The sequence below is a fragment of the Heterocephalus glaber genome, unplaced genomic scaffold (genome assembly GCF_053883595.1).
Source record: "Heterocephalus glaber isolate CG9 unplaced genomic scaffold, H.glaber_assembly_v1.0 deba00001608, whole genome shotgun sequence".
NCBI classification, from domain to species: Eukaryota; Metazoa; Chordata; class Mammalia; order Rodentia; family Bathyergidae; genus Heterocephalus; species Heterocephalus glaber.
In genome coordinates, this window is record NW_028258379.1 from 39,606,709 (window position 1) to 39,629,895 (window position 23,187).

The 23,187-nt window shown below is 48.4% G+C and overlaps 1 protein-coding gene across 2 annotated transcripts in view; it reads left to right on the plus strand.

Moving 5' to 3' along the window:
- The window catches only part of Rcor1 (REST corepressor 1), a 105,108-nt gene extending 82,326 nt beyond the window's left edge, over nucleotides 1–22,782 (plus strand). The window contains exons 4-12 of one of the 2 annotated variants that reach the window (XM_004836914.4): nucleotides 2,657–2,709; nucleotides 6,814–6,975; nucleotides 7,728–7,846; nucleotides 8,912–8,990; nucleotides 12,143–12,337; nucleotides 16,602–16,679; nucleotides 16,880–16,937; nucleotides 17,596–17,825; nucleotides 19,497–22,782. In XM_004836914.4, the coding sequence (XP_004836971.3) occupies nucleotides 2,657–2,709; nucleotides 6,814–6,975; nucleotides 7,728–7,846; nucleotides 8,912–8,990; nucleotides 12,143–12,337; nucleotides 16,602–16,679; nucleotides 16,880–16,937; nucleotides 17,596–17,825; nucleotides 19,497–19,538 (1,016 nt within the window). In that variant the 3' untranslated portion in view covers nucleotides 19,539–22,782. The remainder of the gene's footprint in view (nucleotides 1–2,656; nucleotides 2,710–6,813; nucleotides 6,976–7,727; nucleotides 7,847–8,911; nucleotides 8,991–12,142; nucleotides 12,338–16,601; nucleotides 16,680–16,879; nucleotides 16,938–17,595; nucleotides 17,826–19,496) is intronic. The other variant, XM_087195612.1, reaches the window with a different exon arrangement.
- The last annotated feature ends 405 nt before the right edge of the window (nucleotides 22,783–23,187 follow it).

Sequence of the window (23,187 nt, forward strand, 5' to 3'; positions counted from 1 at the left end):
CTATTTCATCCCTGTTCTGCCAGCAGCAGCTGCCACCCGGTGGAGGAGAAGTGTGGGAGGGAGGTGCCGGGGGTCTGCAGCAGGGAGCAGCATGTGGCCCGGAAGCTTAGGGAGGACAAGGGCAAGGAGGGCCTGGCTGCCCAGTCAGGGACGGCCTGGTTTTGCTGGTGAAAGCTAATGTCTCCTATTATGAAACAAAATTAGAACAATTCAAAGAGCTGATCGCTTTACTTTGATTCTAGAGTTGGAGCACACTTCGTCCCACAATGTGGAATAAGTGGGCTCAGCAGAGAGGATGGCTTTGTCCACAGAGAAGGGCTTGAGTGAAGCAGCAGCCGAAGGAAAAGGCTTCCTGTAAAGGACTAGGAGGAGCCAGAACAAGAAAATACTGATTAGTAACCCCAGGTTATTTCAGGTCACTTTGGTGTATAGATAAAGCCCGGGGAATTTGTTATCATGTCATTTGAAACTGGACGATTTGGAAAATTTCTCTGATCCTCAGAAGTTGAAAGTCAGATAAAGAACTGTTTTAGATGAGTGACACAAAACATTAGCAAGAGTGGCTCCATTTTGAGTTTTAGTTTGGTCTTTTGGGGGCCAGTGCAGAAGCTTGGTCCAGAACAGCCTCCTGTGATTTTTATTCAACACTGAAACAGTCAAGGAAGTTGCTAAAGGTAACCCAGTCATTATATTAGCGGGTACTATGTGCCAGGCACTGCAGTATGAACTCTGAGGAAACAGAACCAAGCTTGGCTCTGGGCCTCTCTTACCCCAGCCTCACTCGTGCTGCCTTTACTTGCCAGACAGAAAACCTAGGACGGTGACATCACCCATGCGGCAAACGCTTGTCTCCCGGAGCGTTGTTGGACATTGGGCGAGCAGAAATGTTGAAGAGCTGTGTCCGCTGGCGGCCATGAGCCAGTGCCCTTGGCAGGTCATAGGGCTCCCTCACTGACTTACTTCCTTGAAACCTGTAGGGCACCTGTAGACCTACACGGGTAATGGCCGCTCCCTAGTGAGACGCAGTGCCCCACTGCTGATAGCGGCCAACCCAGCCCCACCCGAGTTCCACTGCTCCTGACCTGGCTGAGGTTTAGGTCAAAACGCTGGCACCAGAGCCGCTGGAGCAGCATCCAAATTGCATGTGCTTCCCTTGTCATTTTTAGCTAACCCTGGTCAGGGAGGCTGGGTCAGGCTGAGTGGGCCCCATCACTGATGCAGTAGAAGAAATGTGAGCAGGTAGCAGCCACCCCAGGACCACAGGGGCCCGGGACCACGTCACTCCTCAGCCTGAACACCTTTGACTCGCTTCAGATCGTGTGACACACACAGGAGTAAAAAGCAAGGGACTCTAGAATACGCCTCCGTCTTCCTTCAGATTCAACTTTTGTGTTCATACCAAGGTCATACAGTTTGTTGTTTGCTGACATCCAGGTTAATTGGAATTTGCTGAAGTAACCTGCAAGTCTGTATGTGTTTCAAATATAAAAACAGTAAGTTAGTGGCTTTGTGTTGGCATAACCATTGAGTTACACTGTAGGTATTGCTGTCAGTGGAAAATGTTTTCCCAAGTATTAGAATATGTGCTATGAAAAGCACCTGAGTTCCTTAGCAGAACTGACCTCTTAGGGCCAGGGATTTAGCTCAGTGGTTTCACCGCCTGCTGAGCAAGCGCAAGGACCTGAGTTCGATCCCCGGTACCAAAAAAAAAAGAAAGAACTGACCTCTTTCTGGGGCCAGGGATTTAGCTCAGTGGTTCCGGCACCTGCTGCACAAGCGCAAGATCCCGAGTTCAATCCCTGGAACCAAAAAAAAAATAACTGACCTCTTTCCTGCATCGGCCGTCAGTGATACTGGGAGGAGCAGGGCTCTGAGGTGACTGAGTCAGCTGCTGCGGCAGGGAGGCAGCCGGGCGGGGAGGTCTCTGTCCATCTCAGCATGGCTGCGGGCGGAGAATGCACTCGGAGCCCCTTCTGTTTGTCTTCTAGAGAGTAAGGTTGGGGGATAAGAGGAGTTCACGCTTTATTCCAGAGAGTTCTGTGCCTTTCTTGTTTCAGTCGTGCTGTGGGCTGGCCCGGGTTTTCTGGCAGCTGGGAAAGAGGACTGGCACATGCTCCTCCTGGGGTGCAGCCAGTCCATTTTCTCATGTGTCCTCAGTGCGAGAAAGCTAGCAGGTGCCCCCCTGTTGGATCATCAGAGGCAAACATGAGGCTGAGGCCATGCCAGGGATTTCTTCTTGTGTCTTAGGGTTTTACCACACAGCTGGCTCAGTGTCAGGGTCCACATTGTGCGTGTGTGAGGCTGGGGTTTGATCCCCAGCACCAAAAACCAAACAAAACCCCATAAAAACAGTTTGCTTGTGCTTTAACCTGAAGTGAAACTAAAATTCAACACCAGCTTCATATGTCTTTCTGAAGTACAGTACCAAGGTAGCACCTGTTTTAGAAAATTTGAGTAAAGCAAGGGTTTTTGCTTGCTTTGTCTGCTAATGAGCAGACTTCCAGGCTCCCCTTGCGGAGGTAGTGCCAGTGCCCTGCAGCCGAAGCCCTCTTGTCTGCCCACTTCCGGATGGGCCTGTGCAGGGCGGGGCCGTGCTGGGGCCTGCTGTCACGATCTCGCACTCCCGGCTGCTCACGGTCTCCCTCCTGTCTTCCAGTGGACGAGTACATCGCTATTGCCAAGGAGAAGCACGGGTACAACATGGAGCAGGTAAGGGCGCACTTCCTTGTGTGCGTGGGGTGGGTCCCCGGGCTCCCAAGGGGCCTGGGCACAGACCAGCGGTGCCCACGTGCCCGGCGGGGAGGGGACAGAGCCTGGTCTCCCATTGGCACAAAGTCTGTTTCCTGCTGTGGTGATGTTCCTTGTTTTGAATCACTGAGTGGTAAACGTTCGACTAAGGGTTTTTTTAATATTATTTGGAACATTGATAGGAAAACTACAAAATTGATTTTTCTACCAAAGTGTGTTGATAATTATATTTCATCCTCAGGTTCGAATTCCTACTTTAAGTATAGTAAGTGGATTAATGCCTTCTGTGGCATTGATCTGCTGTTACAGCCTGTAAGTTACTCACATTTCTCAATTAACTAACAATCCAGGGTACCCAGAGCTAGGTTATAGACAAGTGGATACCTGTGGTTAGGCTTGGCATCGCTTTGAATTACTTTATCCTCGTCACTAAAGGTACTTTTTAGAAAAGCCATCTGCATTCATATAGTTCCAGAATCACTCAAAGCAAAAAAAATATGTTTCTCATTTTCCAAACCCTGTGCATGAACTTCATACATTGGGTTGAAAAAGCATTAAGTTTTTTTTTTTATTTAAAATGTTTGTAAATGTTATTGAAAATTTTCTAAATAATACCTGTGTGGTGGTTTTGAGTTTTTTGTTTGTTTTGTTTTATTTGTACTGGGAATTGAACCCAGGGCCTCTCATAAGGTAGGCAAGGGCTTGCTTGACCACTGAGCTGCATCCCCAGCCCTGTTTAGTTTTACTTTTGAAACAGGGTCTTGCTGAGTTACCCAGGCTGGCCTCAGACTTGTGATCCTCCTGTCTCAGCCTCCCAAGTAGCTGGGATTACAAGTATACATCACTGTGCCCAGCTATATGAATTCTTCAGGATGATAGTCTTGACCATTCCATCTTGAAACGATCATTTTTAGTTTAGAATTGTGATATTGGAAGGTTTTGTAGCAAAGTATTGCTGGATTATCTTTTGGTTCTCATTTGTTCTTGTTCATTGTCACCTATTTTTTTCCCCCTGAACAGGGCGTGGGGGGGCACTGTATATATTAGAGATTTCTTGTGAAAGAATAACAAAGCAGTTGCTTCTGAAAACTCTCTACACCTTTCCGACACAGAGCTGTTAAAGTGTGGTGCTTCAAGGGCACAGGTTCTGGAGCCGCCTGTCCTGCTTCTGTCTTCCCTGCTCTGAGGCAGTTGGTCGCCAGGTTACTCGGTGTTTCTGGGCCTCCATATTCTCATCTGAGAAGTGGAAATCATGTAAGGCCACAGGGATTGCGAGCTAAATGCGTTAGTGTACAAAGGGCACTGACAGAGAGGATCCCAAGGCAGCAGCACAGTGGAAGCCAGGAGTTTGTCTCCCTACCTGGATGCGCACTGCACTGCAGTGCAGAAGGTGTCTGTGGGTCTTCCCAGCATGGCTTGCAGGAGCCGGAGGGGGCAGCAGAGCACCCTGTCCCCTGCATATGGGGACCTGTGCTGAGCTCTGACTGCTGCTTGTCACAGGGGCGCTGTGCCACCTACTGTCATGACCCTCAGGGGACCCAGGGGCCCGCCTGTGCCCTCTGCCCCCCTCTTGTTTCTCACATCCCCCTGGCGAGGCAGCTGTGAGTGGTTAGGATGTTCCCAGGTGACTGTGCAGTGGGAGTAGGCTTCTCCAAGACCACCGACAACAGCAGGTCACAGTGCATGGCCAGGGAAAGAAGCAGGCTCAGAAAAGACCTGCAGAGACCTCACACTGAGCCCTACAGCTGATCCTTTGAAAACAGATTGCACCTGGCAAAGAAGCAAAAACTGTGACAAAAATATCATACCAGGGGGGCTGGGGATTTAGCTCAGTGGTTCCGCTGCCTGCCTTGGAAGCGCAAGGTCCTGAGTTCGATCCTCAGTACCAAAAAAAAAAAAAAAAACAAAAACCACACCAGGGAAGAACAAGTATCTGATTTACCAGTGTCACCACATTATTTGATTTATGTAGCCAGTTTTCAACAGAAAAATTACACAGAAGGTATGGGCCTTGAAAAACAATTGAGTTGGTGGCAGATGATACCCGAAGTCTGTAAAGCAGTATTGTCACCATGCTCAAAGAACTAAAGCAAGATAGGAAGAACGGCAAGAAAACGATGTATGAATAAAATTGAAGTATTGAAAAAAAAAAAAAAAGAACTTCTGGAGCTAAAAATTTTAGGGATTTAGCTCCGTGGTTTTTCCACCTGTTGCACAAGTGCAAGGACCCGAGTTCAATCCCTGGTACCAAAACAAAAATTATAACTCAGATGAAGAATTCACTAGAGGGATTCAAAGGCAGCTTTGAGCAGGCAGAAGAAATAATCAGTGAACCAAAGACAGGACAGTTTAAATTATGGAGTTTGAGGAACAAAAAGAAAAAATGCTCATGAACAGGAACCGTAAGTACTGTGGGAGAACATTGTGTTGTGGGAGTTCCAGAGAGAGAAGATGGAAAGAGACAACAGAGCTTCTAAATAATAGAACAGGTTCCCAAAGTTGATGAAGGTCACGAATACAAATATCAGAGCAACTCAGCTCAGCAAACCTGCAGACAGACAGACTCGTGTCTACACCAAGACTGGTGGTCGCCAGTGCGCCAGTGTATGTAACTGCACTTGGTGTTCTCTATAGGACTTCAGAGACTCAGACATTTTTAAACGTCTAAAAGCTGCTACAGCCTTAGTGTTTGTAACTCCACATTGTTTCCACATAACTTAAGAGACTGGTGCATTTAGAAGAATTATTAGTTCAATTTTTAGCATACAATATATAAAAGTACAATTTTGTAATTCACTAACTGAGAGAGGTCGGGGAGAGCTGTTTAAGGAGCTGAATTTGTATATAGTATTGAAACTATGCCAGGATAAACTCACAATGGAAAGTTACAGTTTCAAGATGTTACATGTAATCCCCATGGCAACCACAAAGACAGGCGCTGTAGAATATATGTATACAAAGGGAGATGAAGAGGGAATTTAAACATTCCCAATGAATAATCAACTAAACATAAAAGAAGACTGTAACTCAGGAAATGAGAGACAAGAAAAGCTGTAAGGCTTAGAGGAAGTAAGTAGATACATGACACAAGTAGTTTCTTTAGTATCAGTAAATATGTACCTTCACTGTAGGTGGACTGTGCTCTCCAGTCAAAGCACAGGTGGGCAGAGTGAGTAAAATACCTGACCCCGATGTATGCTGTGACCAAGAGGCTCCCAAGATCCAAAGACACAGGGGAAAAGAGAAAGCTAGAGAAGGTTGTTCCATGAAACAGTAACGGAGAAGGGGATAGCTGGGCTGATGTCAGACAGTTAACCCTAACCAACCGGTTCGGAGACACAAGATCGTTCACTGTGGGTGGGGAAGACAGCCTTTAAAAATGAACAACAGTAGGCTTGTGTGATTTAGCAAATCATCTCCTGGGCCTAGACCCAAAGAACTGAAAGTAGGACCTTGAGTGTCCAGTGGGTGAATGAATAAGCTGTGGCATATACATATGATGGATTATTATTGAGCCTTAGGAAAGAAATCCCTTGGCTCAGCATGTGGGGACCCTTGCAGGCTTTACAGTAGGTAAAATAAGCCAGTCACAAGGGCACGAGCTGGCTGGTTCTGCTTGGCTGAGGTGTGGGGGGAGCGGCCTGACCAGAGGCCTGAGTCACCCGGAGGGCGGCTGCCAGGATGGGGACAGGCCCAGGGCTGGGATGGTAGCTGCTGTTCAGTGGCTACAGAGGTTTCATTTCCCCAGGTGGAAGTGGCTCCAAACCAGTGCGCATGTGTTCAGTGCAAGTGAGCAGAACCTGTGGGGGGAAGGGCTGGGGATTTAGCTCAGTGGCACCACACCTGTCTCACATGAACAAGGTCCTGACTTCAGTCCCCGTTACCAAAAAAAATATGGGAGAAAGGGGATAGGACAATGTTCCCCACTTATCGATGTATGTGAGTCAAGCATTTATTCGCTTGTCTGATAGAAAGCCGTATATGCTTTTCTCTTGGCAGCATCACTTCAGCTTTGTGTTTGATTCAGTTGTTTGGTCTAAAGTCTCATTCATATCTCTTTTCTAGGCTCTTGGGATGCTCTTTTGGCATAAGCATAATATTGAAAAATCATTGGCTGATTTGCCCAACTTTACCCCCTTCCCAGATGAGTGGACTGTGGAAGATAAAGTCTTATTTGAACAAGCCTTTAGTTTTCATGGGAAAACTTTTCATAGAATCCAACAAATGGTAAGTGGCCACTGTCTTTTATTTCCCCGAGCAGCTGTGTTCTGTGCATGCATGAGAGATGGACTCTCATCCTTGAGCATAGATATCCTTGCTTTTACTAACTCTTCTTTCAGAAGAAGCAGTGTCCCAGTGAGGTCCTTCCCAGCCCTTGAGCTGCGCTACCCTCCCACGCACCACTGCAGACTCTTGTTGGGGTCTGTCCACAGGCAGTGAGCCCAGGCGGGACCTGAGGTGGCACATCCAGTCCAGTCTCTGTGGGGGAGGTCTGGTTAGCTTTTCATTCTGGAGAGCTGTTTGGTAGACTCCTGCATAAAAGCCCTCTGACTTTTGCCTTAAGTGCTAAATGAGTTCTAAACAACCAAACCCAAAGTAGTGCTAAGAGCCTTTACTTACATGCAAAACAAATTCTTCTTAGTCTGACTTCATGATCTTTCATTGGCCCATTTTCACTCAGTAAACTTCAGAAATTTGAAAGCACATTGAATTGAAAATGTATTTTGTTGGGCCGGGGATTTAGCCCAGTGGTTCTGTCGCCTGCCTCGCAACTGCAAGGACCTGAGTTCGATCCCCGGTACCAAAAAAAAAGAAAAAAAAAGAAAATGTATTTTGTTGATTTTTGTTTCTTACCAGAGAAAAAGGCTGTGACTTAGGACAAATCTGAACGTGAGAGTGATACTTATTAAATATGTCTAAACACATTTGATGTTTGAAGATCAGCTTTAACCCTAAACTAACTCATCTTTTATATTTAGCTTCCTGATAAATCTATAGCAAGTCTGGTAAAATTTTACTACTCTTGGAAGAAGACAAGAACTAAAACCAGTGTGATGGATCGCCATGCTCGGAAGCAGAAGCGAGAGCGGGAGGAGAGGTGGGTGTGAGCCAACGTGAGCCTGGCCCTTGGGTCTCGAGGGGCTGTGGGCACACAGACGGCGAAGGCTGGGCCCGGGACACACAGCAGGCAAGCACGCCCTGCAGCCTCCTGCTGCTGCTCTCTGCAGGCTGTAAAGCCGGGCTCGTTTTAATAGATGAGATCTCTTGTTCTTTAGTTGAAATTTATTTGGTGTGGTAAGCCAAGATTCATTTGACGTGTGTATTGGGTTTGTTACGCGACAGCAAGGAATACAGTTTAGATTTCCTTCTTCCCTCTTTTGGCCATATGTATTGTGTTTGTGATTGAGAAAGAGAAGCATTCTGTAATTTACTAGAAGGATGTTAATTTAGGTTTTTGTTGTTGCTGTTGTGGTTAGTTTGCTTTTTGGGGCTTTGTTGTTGTTCATTCTGCTGGTACTGGAGAAGGAACCTAGGACCTTGTGTGCTAGGCACGTGCTCCAGCACGAGCTCCGCCCTGGCCAGGTTACTGGCAAGGACAGCTTGTAGGCAGGAGTCTTTGTGGTCTTCCTGCCTGGGTGCAGTGGCAGGCAGGCTGCAGCCTTGGCACGCGCTCCTGGTCAAGTTGGTTCAGCAGGCCACTTCCCAGGGGTGTGTGTCAGCTGGATGAAGGTGGCTTCTCCAAGTTGATCTTCCACATTTTCTGTACTACATTACTTATGAATTAGTAACAGAATAAAACGGAAGCTGAACTATGTGGTTCCCAAAGTCCCTTCTCAAGAGAGAATCTGATTATTGCAAATGGAAGAGAATAACCTGCAAGAAGACATTGAGAATAGAGTATCACTTTCAGGGAGTTCAAACTTCGGGGCCACATATAAATTGAGAATGATGTTAAGGACATCTCTAAGGCTCTTTGCAACTATGAGAGTCTAGCTAAGTTGGTGGTGCTGTCTCTGAATTATAAAAATGTTATTATCTCTGGAGTCTGAAAACATAGTAATTTTATATTAAATCTGCCATTAAATCAATGTATTGCTTATATTTGTAAGTGGAATAGAATTAATACAGAGTAACCTTTCCATTCCCTGTTCTTGTGTTCCAGTGAGGATGAGCTGGAAGAGACAAATGGAAGTAACCCCATTGACATTGAGGTTGATCAAAACAAGGAGAGCAAAAAGGAGGTATTTTCCCTGAGTACTATTTAGACAAATACATTTTATTCTAGTTCCACCTAAAACTGTCTTCTTACATGTTCTATTCACTTGTTAGGTGCTTTTTACATAGCATAGCATCACATTAGGACTGCAAACACTCACAGCTTCACTTTACAGAACTCAAGGGAAAGGGGCACTGCCGAGTGGACGATGGTCCCACCGGCCCCGCTGCCTTCCTACATAGGCAAGGGAGAGCTGTGGTAGTGAGGCTCCGCCTTGCAGCCCTGGTGGTGACTTGCGCTCCCATACCAAGGCACAAGAGGGGCCTCTGTGGCTGTGTGGTCTCTCCGTTGTGTCCATGCAGGGGCTTTTCCGGAGACCGGGCCCTGGTCTCTTCCTCTCCGAAGCATGAGTTAATTTTAAGCTTAGAAAAACAAAGGGCCTAGACATAGCTAGAGTTTAAAATCACACCGGTAACACATGCTTCCTTCAGGCAGAGTGAGAATGCAGCTAAACACAAAGAGGAGAGTAAGGTTATTTATGTGACTGTCACCTGTAGTCACTGTTAACATTTTGGTACCTGGGCCCGAGATTTAGCTCAGTGGTTCCACTGCCTACCTTGCAAGTGCAAGGACCCAAGCTCAATCCCCGATTCCAAAAACAAACAAACAAACAAAAGGGCTGGGGATTTAGCTCAGTGATTTCCCCGCCTGCTGTGCAAGCACAAGGACCTGAGTTCGATCCCTGGTACCAAAAAAAAAAACATTTTGGTAACTTTCCAGACACCTTTTCTGTAAAATGTATGTGTCCATATACATACATAATTATGACTGTTCACTTTTTAAAAATAATAAGAGGAGTTCTTGCAATGTAATTTTTGCAAACTTAAAAATTTACCTTGAATATATTTTTGTCAGGTATACTTGTATACATAGTTACATATTCATCATATGAATCTTAGAAATTGAGTTAACTGATCACATGTGAATTTCTAGCTTGATTATACCCCCTGCTTTTTGCTGGTATAAACAGTGCTGAATTGATGATCACATAACTAAATATTTGTGCACTTACTTTATTCTATTTGAATTAATTTCTGGAAGTTGAATTGTTGTAGCAGAGTGTTCTGTATGCATTTTTAAGGTCTCCTTTTAATGCATATCACCAAATTGGAAATGGGTCATTCTTTCTGGGTGGTGTTCTTGCCAGTGATTTGCAGGAATGTGAGGAGTAAGACCCTCAAAGTTAGCTGGACCAGTGATTGGGAAAGGAGATTGGACTGGGTTTCTATTGACCTTTTTTCCTAATGTGTTGGAATTTATTATTATTATTATTATTATTATTATTATTATTATTAGGTTCTTCAGTGGACCATTTTCAATGAATAAGAAAATGATTTTATGACAGCTACTATAATTCTTATTTCTATAGTACAATATCTAATTCAAAAAGAAAATTGGTTAAACCTTAGTTTAAGTATAAAATGTTATTATACGGACACATGTTCAAAAGATAGTCTTTATTAAAACAGTGTAGTGCTATGCAGAATATAGTTTATTGCCTAAGTTGTTTATTACCACGTGAAGCAAAAAGACTGAACATACTTTTTTTGATACCTGGGATCAAATTCACAACCTTGTGCTTGCAAGGCAGGCATGGTGCCACTGAGCTAAATTCCCACCCCCAACTGACTGATTATACTTTTAACTTTAGATTATGAACTATAAAAACTTTTAAAATGGTTACCAGGGCCAGGGATTTTAGCTCAGTTGTTTCGCCGCCTGCTGCGCAAGCGCAAGGACCCAAGTTCAATCCCCGGTACTCCCCAAAAATAAAATAAAATAAAATGGTTACCAGTAAGACCCTTGCCCAGTGAGATCCTTCCCTTGCCAAGATTCAACTGTGTTCGTTTCTGAAAGTTACAGTTTTAGAGACAGCACTTTAAAAAATTAGCATCTGGGCCAGGGATGTAGTTCAGCAGCACCATGGCTGCCTGGTACATGCAAGGTACTGACTTCGATCCCCAGTATAAATAAATAAATAGCAGCTGTCATGCATTTTGGGGTGGGGGCACTGCAGATTGAACTCAGGACCTTGTGCTTGCGAGGCAGGCATGGCACCGCTGAGCTAAATCCCTGGCCTTGTCAGGCATTTTTTTTTTTGGTACTGGGGATCAAACTTGGGTCCTTGCTCTTGAGCCGCAGGCGGCGAAACCACTGAGCTAAATCCCTGGCCCTCTGTCAGGCTTTTTTTTTTTGGTACCGGGGATCAAACTCTGGGGTCCTTGAGCTTGCAAGGCAGGCGGCGGAACCACTGAGCTAAATCCCTGGCCCCGTCAGGCATTTTTAAATGATGCCCCACCCCCCTTAAGCAAATAATGAGTTGTCCTAAAAGCTGTCGTTTTTAAATAGCCATACTGGGCATCATACCAGGGCTCATGTGTGCTAGGCAAGCGCTCTGTCACCGCACTGCCACCCCTATAGCTGCCCTGAAGTTAGGTGTTTTCCAAAAAGAAGTTGTATGTAAAGTCATAACTTCCTACTGAAGTTTGTATTTTTTCTCTTATTTTCCTCTTCTCTCCTTATGTCTGTCCTTCCTTTGTGCTGGGGACTGAACACAGAGCCTTACGCTTGGTAGGCAGGTGCTCTAACCTTGAGCTGCACCCTGGCCCTGAAGACTGTATTTCTTCATGGAAAGATTTGAAGAATTATAGATCATTCCATATGCCAAATCATTTTTTTATTTCTTTGGTCGTCTGTCAATGTGTATTGCTAGAGACCACTGTTGGGATAAAAATAGCTGCTCTTTATTTGTCTCTGTGTCATATAAATAAGCATCTCTATGGCCCTAAAGCTCAAAAGGGAATAATAAAAAGATTTTTTTTTCTTCCTGTGTTACTCCAGAAAGCTGAGAACACTTATTAGCAGAGGCTCCAAGGAAGAGACTAAAGATGTCTCTGTTCAAGAAGGAAACCGAGTGCACTTTGAAAGGTTTAGCCAAAATCCCAAGCCAGGGTTCTCATCTGTTAGCTAAGTTCCTTCTAGAGGGTGTAGATGGTGATTAGGGTATGGCGTGGTATTTGTCTTACATTGTTTGGGCCTTTAAAAGACATATGCTTATTACTCTTCATTTGGCATTTTAATTTTTACTTTTATTTACCAAGTATGTGTATCATGCAGGTGCCCCCTACTGAGGCAGTTCCTCAGGTGAAGAAAGAAAAACACAGCACACAAGCTAAAAACAGAGCAAAAAGGAAACCTCCAAAAGGAATGTTTCTTTCTCAAGAGGATGTGGAGGCTGTTTCTGCCAATGCCACTGCTGCTACCACGGTGCTGCGACAGCTAGACATGGAGCTGGTCTCCATCAAGCGACAGGTACTGCCCAAGGTGCCGCCCTCTTCACACCTGCACATGGCAGGAGCTCTGCCTGGGCACTGGCCTGGGGTTGTTTACCTTCACTTTTAGATTAGAGTATTGTACAGAGAGAAGAGTGCACAAATGGGGTCTTTCTCTATAGTGCATCTGTGTGTGTGTGTGTGTGTGTGCGTGTGTGTGCGCACACGTGTGCCCCACATCCATGCGTTCCTCGCCCACGCGCACAGGCACCCTCCCTCTGAACCAGGGAGTGGCCGTGGCCCCCAGAGCCTCTCTGTGTCCCCTCCTGGCCGCTGCCGCCTGCAGGCAGCACAGAGCCCCTCCGAGGCCCTCACCTCATTGGGGTGTGCCTTCTCCCAGCAGACAGCCACTGTTTGACTTCTGGAAAGCACAGAGGGCCAGGATGCGGCTCAGTGGCGCCACGCCTGCCTCAAAAGCTCAAGGCCCTGAGTTTGATCCCCAGTGCCGGGAAAGTAAATAAATAAGTAAATAAATAAATAGCACAGCTTCTTCTTTGTTTATTTGGGTTTTTGGCAGCGGGGTTGGAACTCAGGGCCTTGCGCTTGCCAGGCAGCTTCTCTTCCCCACTTTTGGATTTGATGTCAAGAGTAATCACACGGCATTGTTGCTTTATGTGTGTCTTAACTTTCCTCACTGATATGCAGGTGGTGTTTGTCAGGTTCTGAGTTCTCTACTGGTCATCTCATGACTGTTCCCTGTTGTCATGTGCATGGTAATCTCCAGGGCTTTTAGAACTAACGTGGGCATCCACGTCACCACGTACTGTGCTTTTTGTGAAAGCTCTGTCTTTCCCCACTGTACTGCACAGCTCTGGATTTGAAGTCCAGAGTCTGCACAGGCATGGGCATAGTTTGGAGTCCCGCTCCTCTGGTCTGTGTGCTCACCCTTCACCAACACACGCCGTCCTCACTTACACACCTTGTCAGTGTGTGCCTGGCAGTGTAAGTGTCCAAGGTCTCGGTCACCCCTGATGCTTCATATTTCCACATGAAAGGTGGGATTGCTTTCTCAATTTCCAGAGGAACAGCCCTGCTGGGGTCTTGGTTGGGTGCGGTTGCAGCTGTCAGGTCAGGCCCCGCATTGGCTCTGGTGAGCGGGTGTGATTCCACTCACGCTCATTAGTCAGATCTCTATTCTCTGTGGGGTTGTTTTTTTTCAGTACTGGGGATCAAACTCAAGACCTTGTGCTTGCGAGGCAGGCAGTATGTTTTATTATTTTTTGTGCGCAAGGCCTAAACATTCTTTGCTAGTGCTATCCCTAGATGTTTGGTGCCCTTGTAAAGGGTACCGTGTTTTAAGCTATCTTTTGCCGTTGTCTATACTTGCTGTGTAGAAAGCCTCATCACTAATCTGATTGTGTTTCACCTTTAGATGGAAAATGCAGCCCAACAGTCTGGCATTGGCCTTTCATGGCTTTGTGTCTCTCCTTCCTTCCCTCCCTCCCACCCTCTGGAACTCAGTTCCAGAAAACGGTCTACTTGTGGTCTGCAGTTTTGGGTTGTGCTGCTTTTGATCTGTTAATCTTGGTGATTCCCACACAAGGCTAAGTGAGAAGCTGGCAGTCGTTTCCCAGATGAGAAGAGTAGGGTGTGTGGCCCATCTTCCTTCCACTTCAGGGAGCTGACACTGACCGGACCACACGTGTCCCCGGAATGGAGGCCACTCCTTGTTTCGGCAGCTGGCACAGCATGGTCTCATCCTTCCCAGTGACCCAGGGACCTTTCCTGACTAGATTGCCTCTGGCGTGTGACTGGATCCCAAAGACACAGTGTGGCCTGGGGCTAAATGCCCAGCCATGTGGCCATGTTTCCAGGGCTCCGTGGCCACACACAGCCAGCAGCTGTGGCATTGTGTGGCCCAGTGCTGCACAGCGATGCCACACCGAGACCCACTTCACCTCAGTGGGGAATGGGTCCTGTGGCCCGGGTGCGTGCCACCCCTTCTCAGGGGCAGTGCTCCCCACACCGGCCGGATCTCATGCTCCCGGTCCCCCTGCTGAGGGAGTCCAGGGCAGTTACAAAGTGCGCATGTGCAGGAGGGAAGAGTCCCTCTCCACACAGGTGCTGCTGACATTGGCGTGAGAGCAAGGCCAAGGGCAGGCGCATTTGGCTTTGGAAGACAGCTGCTCAGCAATGGATGATTTTGAAGAGAGCTCAGAGCCTGACTTCCTGAGGGAAGGAGAGGGAGGGCTGTGTAGAGAGCACATACCGCCAGATGCATCTAGCAGGAGGGACAGCCACTCTGCACAGGACTGCTGGCCAGGCAGGAAGCACTCACCTGAGGGCAGCAGAAAAGGAGCAGCAGCTCCGACACCTAAAGAATCCTTTCTCTCTGGGAGTGGTCGGTGTTCGGTGCTACTGTCAAGGACCAGGTTCTCCCATCAGACCCTCTGCCCTGCCATTCCAAACTCACTGTCTCCTCCTGACATCGTTGGAGATTTTGGAGGCCGTCTGTAGCCCTCACACCTGTATTCAGGGTGGAAGGAGGAGGTGGAGGTGGAGCTAACTGGCCTGTCCCTGTCACAGGACAAGCAAAGCCCCTTACCAGTGGTCCCTCACAGCGCCTGTAGCCAAGCCCTGCATCAGACCCAGGGAGCAGGGCCAGCATGGCTGCATGCCTCCAGAGTGCTGTCACAGTCGGTGCTGCTGGAGAAGGAGATGGTGTGACAGGAGGAGGAGAGTGGAAGAAGCAAGCCGTGTTCAGCTGGCAGGTCAGGAAGGGACCAGGCCTCGAGGATTGGCCATGTGCATTGCTGTTCTTGATTTTGGTTTTTTTAAACGCTGGATTACTCTGTGTCCTAATTCTTGCTACTCTTGCCGTTCAGATTCTTGGCAGTTGGCATGGTGTTGGCAGCTACCCCTCTGCCCTTGTTCTAACTGTAACCCTCGGGTGTTTCCAGTGTGGAAAGTGCCTCAGCTTGTGAGAACTCAGAGACAACGTCTGGTGTGCATTTGACCTGTGTGCTTTACTCGTGGCCTTAGGACAGGAAATGCGTGGTGAGCATGCTGGTCTCCCTGGGAAGTGCATGCTGCTTAATCACAGGACAGTGCACACCCGCTTTGTGTCGTCTAAGCGGAGCCAACTCAAGTAGAGAGGGCGGCACATGTCCCAGGAGCGCTCTGGGACATGCGGTGTTCCCGGATGGCTTATTCCTTGTGGGAAATGTGTCAGCCCAGCTTCTCAGCTAAAGGGATGTGGGGAGCGTGCCATCCCTGGCAACATCTAGTAGGAGTTGGTGAGCAGAGGGCTTCAGCCAGCCCAGCCTTGGGGATCCGTGGTGTCACTGTCATGGACAGTGCTGGTCCGTAGAGCTTGTGTTACTTACTGAGACCTTACTGGGGGTAAATAGAGTTCCAACATCAGTTTATTTTCTTCTGATTTGCACCTTTTCAAAACAGTGTGTTACAACAGATTTCAGAAAATCAAAGTGTCCGCTTATTCCTTTTGCCGGGTAACTCTTCTGCACCTTCCTGTATCTCCCTCCCTTCAAGGCCCGCTGTCTCCATTTCCTTTGCTAGCGGGAGTTAGTCTCTGGGGAACGTCTTCTATTTGTGAACGGGTGTCATGTTTTCCTTGGAAAATCAGCCTATGCCTTCGCTGCCTTCCTCTTTGCTTGTGCTGTTACTGAGATGAGCGTTGCTGCATAGCACGGAAACGCTTCACCTGGGCTCTGAGGAAGGGCCTGCGGAGTGCGGGGCTGGCTTGCTGGCTGTGTGGTGTTTCTGTCTGTGTAGAGAAAGGGAATTTGTGAGAAAATGAAGCCAGTGCCGCTGATGCAAGTTAAGATTGTGGAGCACTCACTGATGTGTGGCCTCCTTTTGTCCCCTTGAGGGCGTCTGCACTTGGAGCCGCTGCCGTGTAGACCAGTGGTGTGCGTGGACAGTGTGGCGTGGGGCCGGGCGGCTATCACATGGCTCTCTGTGCAGCCTGTGCTCTGCCACCTCAGCTGTCTGCTTACGTCCAGGCAGTGCAAGCCCAGGCCTCGCCTCTCCTCTGGGTCAGGCCCAGCCGTGTCCTTCGGCACCAGCAGTTGCCTATTAGGAGCAGCGATGCCGCTCATGTCCACTCCTCTCACTGTCCCTCAGGAAGCAGGTGAAAGAGTTTCATAGGCTGCCCTCAGAGGGCACCACAGTGGGGGTTGGGAATGTCTCAGCTCTTGTTTGTTTCTTGTAATTTTTTTAGTTCTCTTTTCATGCTTTTCTAGAGTTTTTACTTATAAAATGAAAATGTTTTTCCTTTTTAGATTCAGAATATTAAACAGACAAACAGTGCTCTCAAAGAAAAACTTGACGGTGGAATAGAACCATATCGACTTCCAGAGGTAGGATCATATTAGCCGTCTCAGAAGTCTTCCCTGAGTTTAATGTCTGGGGGACACATTTCCAGTATACATTTCTTAGAAAGGAATAGACATAATTTCCTAAATCCAGTTGATGTTAAAATTATGATGTGGGGGAAGAGCATTGGTTGAACTGTCACACGGACGTGCTTATCTCTGAGTGTAACTGTCCAACTGTCTAGGTCACTCAGAAGTGCAATGCACGCTGGACCACCGAAGAGCAGCTTCTCGCCGTGCAAGGTATGCAGGGCTCTCCTCCAAATGCCTAGGGAGCCCCACAGCTGCATTTGTGGGAAAGGGAACATTCTACAGGGGTCACTTCAGCCACAGAGCTCCATTGTCCTGGGCGGCCTTTATTCTCCTTTCCCATTTCTCACAAGCTGTAAAACTGACATGGAAGGCAGCGTTCTAAGGACATGATTGTTACACTTCAGCAGATACTTGTTGAGCTCTGAGTAGTCAGACTGTACCCCTCTGGCCAGATGCTAGAGCACTGAGGTCCTCCACACCGGGCATCTGCACCATGGGGCACTTGTGAAGATTCCAGCAACCCTGTCTGTAGCATGATAGGAAGAGATTTCCAGATGGTGGGGTCGAACTGGACTTCTGTATGGTCGCTCACAGAGTGTAGCCTGGACTGTGCCTTCCCGTGGCCTGACAAGCTGGCTGGCTCCTGCTATTAAAAGCCTGTGCGCTTTCTTGCCACGTTGAAGAGGCTGAGCCTCAGTTGTGATTTATAAAAAGTATTTTTCTCTCCTATTTAAACAAATAAAACGGGCCAGGGTTTAGCTTAGTGGGGCCACGTCTGCTTCTCAAGCGCAAGGTCCTAAGTTTGATCCCTAGTACCTGAATGAATGAGTGAATGAATAAAACAACAAAAGCTCTCTTCTGTCCTCAGCCATCCGGAAATATGGCCGAGATTTTCAAGCAATCTCAGATGTGATTGGGAATAAGTCAGTGGTACAGGTCAAGAACTTTTTTGTCAACTATCGACGCCGCTTCAACATCGATGAAGTTTTACAAGAGTGGGAGGCAGAGCACGGTAAAGAAGAGACCAATGGGCCCAGCACCCAGAAGCCAGTCAAGTCCCCGGATAACTCCATCAAGATGCCTGAAGAGGAGGATGAGGTAACCCTGACGCAGGGCGGGCTCCTCACTGCCGCTGCGCCTGTGCCTCTGGCAGGGCTCCAGCTGGTGAAATACCCTCAGGTGCAGCTGTGTCAGGCCTCCTGTTAATACCTGCGTGCTGACGCCAGCCAGCTCTTGGCAGTTCATTGTTCACACTTCAGTTCCTGCGCCAGTTCTTCATTTCACTCTGGGTTCCTCCAGCCAAAAAGTACCGCACAGCCAGCTGCTCTGAAACCAGTGAGACTGGCGTGCAGCAGTCATCGGGAGGTGCTGCGTCCCTGCTGCCCCTTCCGGCCTTTGGTGCTGTTGGGGCTGCCTGGCTTAGATATCGATGGGGCAGTTCTAGGCCCTGTGGCTGTCACAGCTGGGAGGGTGGTGGCTGACCCTGTAGTCGTGTCCCGGATGCCTTCCTGCCTTCTTCCTGTGCAGGCTTACCTGCCTGACCACCCCTCCTCAGGCCTCGCCTCTGCCCACAGAACGTGTGTATGGGGCTCGTCTGAGGAAGGGCTACAGAGCTGGGGACAGCGGCACCCTTAGGATTTGTGGGAATGAAAGCATCTTCCTCATGCTTTCCGTGAGGCTGGGCATGGCTCGTCCGGTGTGCACCTCCCAGCAAGCAGCCACTCCCAGCTTCTCGTTGGTGTTCAGTGTCTGTATCTGTTTACCCAGTCTCCTCTTCAAGAGCCACGCGAGACACAGCAGGAGGCTGCTGATCTAAGATGTCTGTGATCCTCCTTTTCCCTTTGGTCATTTCAGTGGTGTCCCCCACACCTGCACTGACATTCCTTTACCCCCTTCCTTTCATGCTTCTTACAGCATCTGCCCTCCCCTGCCGCCCCTCTTGTTTTCCTTCATCGTGTTAGTTTGCAGAAGGAATTAGTCTGCTCGCCCAGGGCCTAAGGGAGCCTGTTTGAATACGAGCTCACTGGTGACTCTCACTCATTGTAGCTGTGGGCTCGGTCCAGCCCTGGCCTCGGGTTGTGGTATAGTAATGTGGAGAATCATGTGCCCCTTGCAGACCTTTCTTCTTTCCAGCCAAGATGGGAGAGTCACCCAGAAGTCCTTGCGGTGCTGAGCATGGGGCGGAGGGCGTGATGCTACTTCCATCCTTGCAGCAGAGAAGGGGCGCAGGGAATGCTGGGGTCTCAGTTAAAATTATGCGATGATTGGATGCATTACCAGTGAGGAGAAAGAGTCCTGAGTGAACTGGCAGCAGTTCCTGTAAATTGCTTTTTCCCTGAAGGAGCCTCGCTGTCATATTGTGAATTCCTAGGCCAGTTGCTTCCCGGCAGAAAGGCTGCAGGGAGCAGTAGGGCCCTACACCCGCTTTGGGGGCAGGCGGTGAAGAAGGAGGCGCCTGCAAGGCTCTGAAGAGGGCCCTGTGGTCCTGCACACCGCTTCCAGGCTCCCAGCACTGGCCAGAGGCCGTTCGCAGGTTCCCAGGCAGGGCCGAGTGCCATGAGTGCCACCGCCTCCGGCCCGCCCGCCCACCCATATCCCAGCCAGCTGTGCTGGTGCTGCCTGCAGGGGTTTTCAGGTAACCCTGGGAGGCAGCGTCACCACCTGGCTGGCCTCTTAGTGCCCAGAAGGACTGAGGGTGCGCAGGGCCCCAGAGAGTCGGGGCATTGTTGGCCTGCACTCTCACCTCTCCTTCCCTCTCCCTCTCCTCAGGCTGCCTCTGTCCTTGACGTCAGATACGCATCTGCCTCATGAGAACGCTGGCAGCTTTGAACTCGTGGTGTGGACTCTGTGCTATCCAGGATATCAGGTATTACGAGACATCACCTAGCCATCTGCATCACATCTCTGTGGACAAGCAGCTATTACCAAAAAGGCATACACTTCAGTCCTGTGCTCCATCTGCCTTAATTCTTTGCTCGTTCCTCCATGCTGGCACCACTTCCCAGAGAGCTCCGTTGCGTCTCACTCTGCCTCAGTGCTGGGGAACCCATGCCTGCACCCCCTCGACTCAGACCCACCCCCCACTTGGACCCCTGCACCCCACCAATGGCAGCTCTTCCCCATCAGCAGCTTCGGAACAGGGAGTCTCGGAAGGCTCGACTCTGTTCTTGCATGGCCTGCGATTTCTACTTTGTGCATAATGTAGTTTTCAGAATAACTGACCTGGTTGGCTTTCTAGGAAGTTTTTCTTGTTCTTTTCCGGGGCAGCCACCTAAGTAATTCCAAGCTTCTTTGGAAGTCACGACACATTGTCAGACTGCATTGTGACCTTATTGTGCCAACCATCCTGATGCAACTCAGTTCCCCAAGTATAGAGTGGAATTATGGTTCATAAATTTAGTCGGCTTAAATCTCTCCCCTTTCTCCTTTCCCAAGTGTTTAAAAGCTCGTTCTCAGCAACTGACCTTGGACACTGTAGCTTACAGGGAATGTTGGACTTCAACGCTTTCTGCCTTCAACCTCAGCATTGCAGTCCCAGGGTGGGTGTGCCCCATCTTTTCCTGATCCCCAGCCACCACTACCACCGCCCCACTCCGAGAGATTCGGTCCATATCACTATACCTGGTGCTTGTGCATTCGGAATTGGTGCCTTCTCCTCTTGGCAACCATGTTACATCGACCCTTTTCTGTTCAAGTGTCTTATTTAAAGTTTATTGCTTGCCAAAGATGACATCATCGAGGTAGGTGGGGAGCGCCTCTGCCAGCTGAGCGCTGGCTCCAGGGTTGGAAGAGCTGCCGGTGGGTGTGTGGGAGCAACACCGCCGCCCTGTCCTCGGTGTGCCTGGCCTGCTGCGTGTGTGTGTCCCTTTGTGTCCCTCGAGTGCTGTGTGACACAGGCACCACCCCCGTCTCAGTAGCAGAGAGCACGAGACAGAAGTGGTCAGCGCGTGGTCTGGTGAGACCAAGGTGAGAAGAGGCCTTTTGGTTAGACTGGGAGCAAGCAAGCTTCTAATCAGAGTGCTGAGATGGCCTGGGCCACTTTGGTCCTCCCCAGACTGGGGCCTGTGAGGCGTGAGGCGCGGACGCCAAGCTGCACCTGCCACCCAGGGCCACTGCACATGCGCTAAAAATGCAGGAGGAGCTTTGCTGGTTGTTTGCATCATTTGAATAATTTTTCCTGCTTTTAATACCAAAAAGAAAACAAATCCAGATGCTTTAAGGCATAAACAGAATTCTTATGGATTTTAAATATGCAATTAAAAATTTGATGTTTTGACTCCCAAGCACCTTGCTTCTTTTTCTTTTTTTTTTTTTTTTTTTTGTCAGCTGATTTTCTCTTTAGAAAGAGGTTCAGCTAGGACCCTAGGTTTTGGGGATTGTACATTTCGTTTTAGACATCTGGGGAAAGGTCATTCCAAAGGGAAGTGCAGAGACATCCCTCGACTTGTCCCACACAGCGAGTCTATTGGCCAAGGAGAGCCTGCTGTTCCCACCTGCAGACAGGTAGCAGAGTGACACTAGCACTGGGCAGGTTTCTGTGTGTCCCACAAGCCTGCCGTGGGACTGAGTGACGGCCGGAAAGCGCAGGGCAGAGCTGGCTCACAGGAACACAGGCCATCACTGTGGCCTCGGTCCTCCTGGCTGGACTCGCGCCCTCGGTCCTGCCAAGAGCAGCAGCAGGCGGCCCCGCCCCACCCTGCCCAGCCAATAGTTGTCTTTCTTTGCGCCCACCAGTTTCCTTAAGATGGGACCCCTCCCGGCAGAGCCTAGAAATGATGTTCGGCTGCAGGCAGCATGGTGGCAGGTCCCAGTCTGTTCTGCATTGTCTCCCGTCCCTGGCGCTGGGCACCCTCCAGCCCCGACAGGTCACATGGTGTCCTCAGGCTCAAGGCTGCTCAGCTGGAGCTCGCTCTGCAGCGTGGCAGAGGAGCAGGAGGTCTGCCGGCCCGCCTGGCTGCAGGCTGTGCATCCAAGAGCACTATCCTAAATGCTGTTCCTTACACTGTCTTGGCAATTATGTAAATGCAAGGAATCACCTCGCTTCCAAAGCCAGTGATGAGTGCTCTTGTCTATAGTGAAGACTCTAACATATCAAGAATCGGTGCGTCGGGGCCGAGGATTTAGCTCAGTGGTTCCGCCACCTGCCTTGCAAGCGGAAGGACCCGAGTTCGATCCCCGGTACCAAAAAAAAAAGAATCGGTGTGTCGGTGGGCTAGGTCCAGGACTCGGTAACTGCTTTAGGTGGAATGTCACTTAAGCTTGTGTTCTTAAAATTATCAATGTGAATGTCATAATTATATATATTTTTGTGGAAAATTCTCCTAAGTATAAGTTATTGTGCAAAATATAGTATCATGGACGCAAATAGTTTAACTTTTAGTTTAGAAATCCTAAAAGATATAAATTGTATTGATATGCATTAAAAGTTTGTTTTATTTAATTTTATGTAGATGTATAAAGTGTTAGGTAAAAATTGTTTTCATTTATCCATTTAAACACCTCGTTACTTGAATGTTGTGTTAGCTGGTCAGCAACAGCGACCGGCTCTCTAGTGCAGCTCTTTGAACCAGGAGGTCATGGCCTCAGTCGCCAGCTGGGGCCGGGCCAGGCAGGTGCTGGTGCGCAGGAGGAACAAGTTAGTGTGGCTCCCCACCCTGCGTGCTGTCTCGGGCCTCAGCCTGATGCCTGCTGGTTCTAACCTTCTAGGACCCGCTGGTGGCCACAGCCTCTAATGCAAAATGGAAAATGAAGCAATTCTTTGGTGTTTATGTTAAATTTCCTCTAATATCCCACACCACTTAAGTGTGCTTGTTGTCACTTTAAATTTCAACTCTACCCTATTTTTGTCTTTCCAAATATCAGATGTACTATTGGTATAATTGCACACCAAAAAGAAGCCAAACAGTGCATTACACTAACTGGATCCCTGCTTTTATGCGAGCAAAGGAAAGATGGAGCCAACTCCAGCGCGAGCCTCTCTCTGTCTATCTCTCTTTCTCTCTCTCTCTCTCTCTCTCTCTCTCTCTGTTGTGTCCCATCCCCCACCCCCACCCCATTTCTGATCTCACGAGCCCAGGATTCCAACCCTCAGCATCCCGCGCGCCAGCCTCTGAAGAACTCCAGGTAGTCAGTCAGTCCTCGGAATTAGTGATCCGTGCAATGCTTTCTGCCATGCCCTGGGGCTCTGCAGCTTCTCCTACTGTAGCAAAGCACAATTGCAGTAACATTACAATTCAGAAGGAGGTCAGGAGAGTCTATGCATGTTGTAAAATAATGAGTGTTTACAGTCACCGTCTCCTAAACAAAAACTTATACTGGAGTGGATAGTATTCCATATGTAGACTTACAACTTTGCTAAGTGCTTTTTAGATTGCTTAAAATTTTTCAAAATTTTAAAAGATGTATAAGGTTAAGTTTGCAAATATAATGGAAATGCTGTATATCTTTTGAAGTGATAAAA